This window comes from Halichoerus grypus, chromosome 1 (genome assembly GCF_964656455.1).
Source record: "Halichoerus grypus chromosome 1, mHalGry1.hap1.1, whole genome shotgun sequence".
NCBI classification, from domain to species: domain Eukaryota; kingdom Metazoa; phylum Chordata; class Mammalia; order Carnivora; family Phocidae; genus Halichoerus; species Halichoerus grypus.
The window spans coordinates 215,619,151-215,626,993 of record NC_135712.1 but is presented as its reverse complement, the minus strand read 5'-3'; the positions used below and the strand labels follow the sequence as shown (position 1 = coordinate 215,626,993).

Here is a 7,843-nt window from a genome sequence, read left to right as displayed (position 1 = left end):
CAGCTCTGCCCCTCCTGGGTCCCGGCGCCAGGACTCACTCACTTCCCAAGCAGCCCCAGCCCGAGGGATACCGGGCTTCTTTCACTGCCCTCTGCATCCGGCCACGGCTCCCCAGTGCCACGAGAACCCTGTCAGGCCCCCACTGCCACTCGCCTCTCCCTCGGAGGCCTCTGAGAGAATGAGACAATCTTTCTGACCTCTGTTTCCCGCTCCGGGAAATGGGCACGTTGACACTTCACGGCTGGGCGGGAGGAGCGGGATTGGAAGCGCCGGCTTGGCGCAGGGATGGCGCGCGGGGCGCGGGCTCGGCTGTCACTGGAACTCCTGCCAGTCGGGTGTCCCCGCACGCCCACGCCCGCCGCCCTCCCTCGGCGCACACCTGCCCCCTCGGGCGCCTGGCCACGCCCCCAGCGTCGGGCTCCGCCCCTCCCTTCCCCGCCCCTCCCCCTCGGCCTATAAGAGGCGCCCCAGCGCCGCGCAGCCCCCAGAGGTGGTCCCGCGGAGGCTGCGCCGGTGACCGCGCAGAGCGCCCGCCAGGCCCCCGGCGGGATGGAACCCGGGCCGCGGCGGCGGCGCACTTGGTGCCCGCCGGTCTCCGCCTTCCTGCGCGATCCGAGCTCCGGGCGCGTCTACAGGCGCGGGAAGCTGATCGGCAAGGTGCGGACCCCGGCTCCGCGAGTCCGTAGGAGGGTCTCGGGCCGCGCCGGGGTCCGGGCGGGGCGGGGCGGGGTGTGCGCGCGCGATCTCGAGCCCCGGCGAGCAGGTGGGCGCCCCCAGGCTTGACTTCGGCGTGCGCCGTGTGTCGGCGCGAGTTTGGGGTCTGGTGTGGGCTGGCTGGGCTGGGCGCCCGGGTCTGTGCTGTAGCCGTCGCGGTGTGCTTTGTGCGCCGGGAGCCGGTCTTGGCGCCTTGTGCTGTGCCCACGGGTTGTGCGTCCAGGGGTGTGGACGTGTTACAGGTATCGGGTCTTTGTAGAAACTCCGTCGTGCTGTCTCCAGGTCCGTATCTGAACGTGCTCTCCATCTCTGTGTGCGCTTTCCGTGTCTGGGTGTGGAATTGTGTCGTGTGTTCCCGTACTTACTGTACTGTGGTCCGGTGGCTGGATGTGTCCAGGGATGGATACGTCTGGGTACGCGTCCCTGCGTTTTCCTCCGTGTTCCTGTGCTTGCGTCCGCGGGCGTGAGGGTGTGAGCTGCGTGTCCATGCATGTCCTGCGCCTGTGCGTGTATGTGACGTGAAGAGGCCTGGGTTCCGTGTGCACACCTGCGCCCACGTAGCCGCTGAGCGGTGCGTCCCCCTCCCCGCAGGGCGCCTTCAGCCGCTGCTACAAGCTGGTGGACATGTCCACCAGCGCCGTGTTCGCCCTCAAGGTGGTGCCTCGTGCCGGGGCCGGGGCCGCGCGACTGCGCTCCCGCGGTAAGGTAGGTCCAGACCTTCCGTGCCCCGGGGGCCCCACACTTCGCAGGGGGGCCCCAGAGAGAGCCCTACCCTGGGGGGTGGGGTTATGCCCCTGGGCCTGAGCACCACGGGGCGTGGACATGTGGGCCCACGCCTGCAGGTGGAACGCGAGATCGCGCTGCACAGCCGCCTGGAACACCGCAACATCGTCGCGCTGCACGGACACTTTGCTGACCGGGAGCACGTGTACATGGTGCTGGAGTACTGCAGCCGCCAGGTGCCCCGGGGCTGGGCGGAGAGGGACACCACCCCCCCGTCCGTCTGCTGTGCTCATCCGTGTCCACCTCTCTGTCTCCGCCTGTGTCCGCACCAGGCCCATCTGTGCTCATCCTTCCGCACCTGTGCCCGCCTTGGCTCTCTTGACTCACTTGTGTCTACTTGTGCCCAGTTTATTCATCCGGCCCATCTCATCTCCATCTGTGGCCATGTGGGACCACCTTAACCCCATCGAGCACACCTGGGCTCACGTGCGCCCGGCATGTACCTGCGTTGGGTTCATCTCTGATCCCCTGGCCCTTTTCAAACTTCCCTGGGGCCACCGGGGCCCATCTGCACTCCTGTATTCCTCTTTGGGTTCATCCGAGCTTACCTGTGTGCGTCTGTGTTCGGTGCTGCCGCGGCCACCTGCGCGCCCCTGCAGTCACTGGCCCACGTCCTGGAGGCGCGACAGACCCTGACGGAGCCTGAGGTGCGCTATTACCTGCGGGGCCTGGTCAGCGGCCTGCGCTACTTGCACCAGCGGCGGATCGTGCACCGCGACCTGAAACCCAGTGAGCGTGGAGAAGGGCGGTCCGGGGGGGGGGGGGGCAGGTGTGTGGCTTCTGCCCTCATGGCCTGCGGCCCGCCCCCTCTGGCAGGTAACTTCTTCCTGAACAAGAACATGGTGGTAAAGATTGGAGACCTGGGGCTGGCTGCCAGGGTGGGGCCAGGGGGCCACTGCCACAGGTAAGTGAGGGGCTCTGAACAGTGCCCCTGGGGAGGCACAAGTGGGACCAGCTTGGCATGTGGGCCCCGGCCTTCCTGAGCCCACCATTATCCCCTCCCAGAGTGCTCTGTGGGACCCCAAACTTCCTGGCCCCAGAGGTCATCTCCAGGAATGGGCACTCCTGCCAGTCAGACATCTGGGCTCTTGGCTGCATCATGTGAGTGGGTCGTGGGGAGCCCCGGGCCTGGGGAAGAGGGGCAGGAGGGCCCGGGTGGGGCCAGGTATGCAGGTGGAAGCATGCACAGACAGGTAAGGACAGGTGGAAGCCTACAGGGGGAGGCTGAATGGGGGACAGGCAGGTGTGGGAGGTGGGGAGCACCCGCCTGCCATCCTGCGAGTGTGCAGGTATGAATAGGGCACATGGGGGATGTATGTGCGAGGGAAGACAGGTGTGAGCACGCACAGAGGTGTGCACGGGTATGAGCAGGTGGTAGATACACAGGCAGACCTGGGCATAGATAGTCACGAGGCCCATGCAGGACAGGTGCAAGCAGACACTCAGGTTCCTGCCGCCCCCACCCCCCGGGTCAGGTACACAGTGCTGACCGGTACCCCTCCCTTCACGGTGGCTCCCCTGTCGGAGATGTACCAGAACATCCGAGACGGCCGCTACCCCGAGCCTGCCCACCTGTCACCCAACGCGCGCCGCCTCATCGCCCGCCTGCTGGCGCCCAACCCGGCGGAGCGGCCCAGCCTGGACCTCCTGCTGCAGGATGACTTCTTCACACAGGTGTGTGCTGTTCCGCGGGTGGGGCCCGCCCTGGGGGGCCGAGGCCCAGGAGCCGGGCGGCCCGCGCCGCGTGCTGACCCCCGGTGCCCCGCTCCGAAGGGTTTCACCCCAGACCGGCTGCCGGCCCGCTCTTGCTACAGCGCGCCCGTCTTCACCATGCCCCAGCCTCTGGGCAGCCTCTTCCGGAAGGTGGGCCGGCTGCTGCTGACCCAGTGCCGGCCGCCATGTGAGTAGCGCACCTGCGTACCCCTCCCCTGCCCCCACCTGCCTGGCCGGCTCGCATCTCACACACCTGTCCTGCTTCCCACCTGTGGCAGGGGTGGGCCTGGGGGGCAGATGCCTTCCCGCTGCATGGGGCCAGGCTCTGCCCCCCGAAACTCCTTGTGCTTCCCTCAGGCCCCTTCACTCCCAGCGAGGCGTCAGGTCCAGGAGAAGAGGCTTCAGATCCTGACTCCATGGGGCGCGGCCGTGAGGTGAGGGCTCCGGGCAGGGACTCGCGGAGGCACGAGGAATGCGTCCTCACAGCAAGACCCGGCAGAGGGAAAAGTCGGGGGGCGTGGTCTTCAGAGGGAAGAGGATGGAGCCCCTCACCCACCTCAGGCCTCTCCTGGGGGCCAGGGCCTCCCTCCCCTCACCCCTGCTGCTTCTTCCCCAGGCCTCCCTATTGGACAGAGGGGCTCCCCACCCCGAGGTCCCCATCCACCTGCTCACCCAAGGGACCCTCAGGAGTGACCCGGCGGGTGAGCGGACACTCCATCCTCGGCCCCGGCTGCTGGTGGGGAGTGAGGGTATGGAGGTGGGGGCAATGAGTGGGCCTTGCCAGGGTCGTGGCCCCTCTCCTGGCTTCAACTTTCCCACCTGTGAAATGGGAAAGATGGCCGGAATCCTTCTGGGTTTAAAATAAGATGTTTCCAGACTCGGTCGTTTGGTCCAGGGCTGGTGGGAGGGGCCCCTCATGGTGGGGGGACAGACAGGCCTGCCCCTACATAGATCTGTCTCCCCAGGGCCCCCGGGGGGCCAGAGGCAGGAGGTCGAGGTGGCCATCAGAAACCTGCAGCTCTGCCTGGACGCCGGCCTCCCAGGTAGGAACCCAGCCAGGCCCACAGGGGCCACCTGTCCCTTAACATCCCAGGAAAAGTGCCCTGCTCTGCCCAGGGCCGCCCGGGTATTTCTGGGGCTCCCCCGGGGGGCAGAGCTGAGGGAGGCTTCAGGGCACAGGGACGCCCATCCTGCACCCCAGGGTCCTGGAACCCCCAGCCCCCCATGTCCTGCCCCTCCTGGGTCACTATCCTGGGAGCCTTTTCTTTCTCAGAGGACCCAGTGGGGTTCTTCTTATTCCTTTGCTTCTGCAGCACAGAAGGACCCTGGACGTTAAGACACTTCCATCAGCTGGAGCCAGCTCTTACTTACTCAGATGTCCTAAAGAAACAGTAAAAGATACTTAGAGATTTACAGGGGAGGCAGCCCGGAGAGTTCTGCCTGCCGCTCCCCCAGCTTCCCCCGGCCACTGGAGAGCCCGTTTCCTCACTAATGCCCTTTTATCTCTGCCAGGGTCCGATCCAGGATTCCAGAGGCCATTGATCGATTTGTTTTTAACACACACTTTTTCTTAATGCAATCCAGCAAAGCCTATAGAGTTTGGGCGTTACACACGGTTCGGAAGGGCTCCTCTCAAGAGGTGGCAGGTGCCCCCCAGCCCCTCGTCGTCCCCCCGCCTGCAAGGCAAGACTTGGTTTTCTGCCCCCCTGGACTTTGCTCTGCATCTTCTGTGTCTCCACCGTTCCTCCCCCAGCCCCCACCCCCGCCTTGCTCAATTCACTTCATTTTTGTGCCCAGCCACACAGGACCCCCCGGGAGAGCAGCGGCCCATCCTCTGGGCCCCCAAGTGGGTGGATTACTCCAGCAAGTACGGCTTCGGCTATCAGCTGTCAGATGGGGGCAGCGGTGTCCTGCTTCGGGACGGCACGCACATGGCCCTGCGCCCCCCGGGGGAGTAAGTCGTGGGGCTCCTGTCCACCCCCATCTTTCTTCAATCATTCCTCAAGTGTTTATTAAAATAGCGCGTACTGTGCGCGCCCAGGGGGACTCCCTGCCTGCTGGAGGGGGGACAATGCTACACAAGTAACCAAGGTGATTCCAGGAGGCAATTTTCTGAAGAAATGAAGTGGGTGAGGTGACCGACTCGGGGGGTGGAGGGTTAGGGTTGTGGAGGGGCTTCTGAAGAAGTGACATTCAGGCAAGACACAAAGGATGAGAAGGAGCCCAGCAGGAACAGCGTCTGAGGCACAGGCAACAGCATGTGCAAAGCCTCCTGACGTGGGACGAGCCCGGTGGGTGTGAGGAACGGAGTGGCATGAGGACACGGGGAGGACGTGAAGTCACGGGCCTTGACGGCCACTGTGGTGGTCGGGACGGGAAGGGTGGGTCCGAGTCACACGTTCAACGTGACCTGGCTGGCAGGAGAGGCCCAGGGAGCCAGCAGGGAGGTGGTTGGACTAGTTGGGCAGGGAGTGGCCGTGGCCTGGGGTGGTGGTCTCGGAGGGACGCCAGGACGCTGGCATCTGGACTCCTGCTGCCGGCAGGAAGGTCGGAGTAGCCGCTAGGCCAGATGGGAAGGTGGCAGAGGGAGCGGTTTGGGGGCTGGCCGGGATCTCAGTATGGACACAGCTCCAGGGGGCTGGCGGTATGGAGAGAGGTGGGTCAGTGCGGAGCTGGTCTCCAAACTCCCATCCGAGGGGGCGTGGCCGGCGGGACGGTGTCCTCAGGCATCGAGTGCCCAGGATAGAGGCTGTGACAGTGGGCACCACCCTGTACCGCACCCCAGCCAAGTGTCCTACATGCCTGCCCGGGGGAAGCTGGAAACCTTCACCCCAAGGGACGTGCCCAGCGCACTGGGCGCCAAGCTGGCCGTCCTCCGGCTCTTCGCCCGCTGTATTCAGCAGCGGCTGCGAGAGGTAAGGGCCAGGTGGGGCCGGGCCGGGCTGGGCAGGTGCGGACGCCCCCAGCCCTGAGACCCGCGGGGCTGGGTCTGTGTACAGGAGGGGGCCCGGCCCACGCCCACCCCGCCGGCGGCCCCCAGCCTCTGCCTGCTGCGTGTCCTGGCGTCCGCGCGGGCTTCGCTCCTGCTCTTCAGTGACGGGACGGTGCAGGTGAGCGCTCGGGGCGCCCTCGTCCTCGGGGGGCACGCTGGGAGCACCCGCTGTGGGGGGGCCAGGAACAGCTGGCTTCGGTGGGGGTGGGATGTCGACTCCTAAGTACAAAACTGCACTGGCAAAATGTAATTTCGGGCCATCCTCATGGGGTGGCACCTCGTAGCCGCCCAAATGTCATTTCAGTGGAAAATCATTTCTAGATTGAGGCTTCCCTGAGCAGTCCTGGCGATTGCTGACAAATCGCAGCCAGTCCTGAAACAGACTTCAGAAGCAGTCCTGTACAATGCTTCCGTTGTTAGTTTAAAAAATTACTATTTTGTGTTACAGTAAAACCTCCCTCTCTGTTCAGACTAGAACGTGGCTAGCACGCTTGCCCTGAGCTGGGTCTCAGCTAGAGAGGACATCCGCTGGGGAAGCTGGTTTACCCAGGTCACAGGATTTGGGGTGGGGGTCTCACGGGGTGGCCCTGGGAAGGGGAGTCCCCGTCTGAGCCCTGTTTCCCTGTCGGTATAGTAGAGCCCTCGGCCCCTGCTCCCTGAGCTCCTGGGGGTGCGGCAGCACTGAGACCCAGGTCAGGGGGCTGTCAGCCTCGGTCCACTTGTCCTACTCCCTGGAGCGCTGCGGTGGGGGTGGACATGGGGGGGCCCCCTCTCCCTGACCCCGGCTCCTCACCCCCCGGCAGATCAGCTGCAGTGACGACCAGACTCACCTGGTGCTGAGTGGCCAGGGTGAGGAGTTGCGGCTCACGGTCTGGGAACGCGGCCAGCCCAGCACCTCCTACCCCCCAGGCGCCCTGCAGAGTCCCGGCTGCTCCCCAGCTGCCCGGCTGAACCTTGTCCACGCTCTCCACATGCTGCAGAGCATCTAGTGTCCCCTGCAAGGGGACCAGGCCCCCGGCTCCAGTTCCGGGTCTCTTGTCTCCCCAGAGGGGTGTCCCTGGGGACGGCTCAGGGGAGCATGGGAGGTGGTGGTCCTTCCCTCGGGTCATGACTGTGCAACCCAGACTTTTGTTTGGCTTTGTTCTTTTTTTCATTAAAGAGAAGTTGACCATCTAGCCGGCTGTCTGCCTCTCTGGTGGAGTCTGAGATGCATTGGTGAGGGGACACTTAGACCGGCAGGCTCTGAGCCCACTGCCCTTTGTGGCAGACACAGATGGGCCAGATCTCCGCCAACACAAGAATTCATACCAGCGTGGGGTCATGCCGCGACCAGAGCGCTGAAGCATGTGACGTTTGCTCGATGGCCGAGCAGCAAGAAAGTGGGTGTCCGGGCTGGGAAGTTGGTGACCGTGGTCCACAGGGCAACCCTGCTCTGGCAGCCCCGGGCTGATCAAGAACTGGGGCTTCTGTGCAAAGTATTCTCAGAAAGACCGGAGGCCAGGAAGGAACTGGCCAGCTAGCAAACAGAGCGCAGGGACAGCAGAGATTCGAGACCTGTGGGGTTGGGGAAGCCAGGAGACGGGGTTCTGAATCCTCCAGGTCAGGTTCCTGGGGGAGGAGTTGACTCGGCAAGTTACAGAC

At 64.8% G+C, this 7,843-nt stretch overlaps 1 protein-coding gene across 1 annotated transcript; it reads left to right on the top strand.

The window, feature by feature from the left end:
* Positions 1-454: 454 nt before the first annotated feature.
* On the top strand, positions 455-7,375 carry PLK5 (polo like kinase 5 (inactive)). The gene is given in 15 exon segments (XM_078058230.1): positions 455-657; positions 1,306-1,419; positions 1,557-1,673; positions 2,097-2,226; positions 2,314-2,401; positions 2,503-2,598; positions 2,973-3,171; positions 3,271-3,397; positions 3,568-3,644; positions 3,827-3,911; positions 4,176-4,253; positions 5,008-5,120; positions 5,123-5,164; positions 6,210-6,320; positions 7,006-7,375. Coding segments are annotated over 15 exon segments (1,671 nt in total). The 5' UTR covers positions 455-549; the 3' UTR covers positions 7,192-7,375.
* The last annotated feature ends 468 nt before the right edge of the window (positions 7,376-7,843 follow it).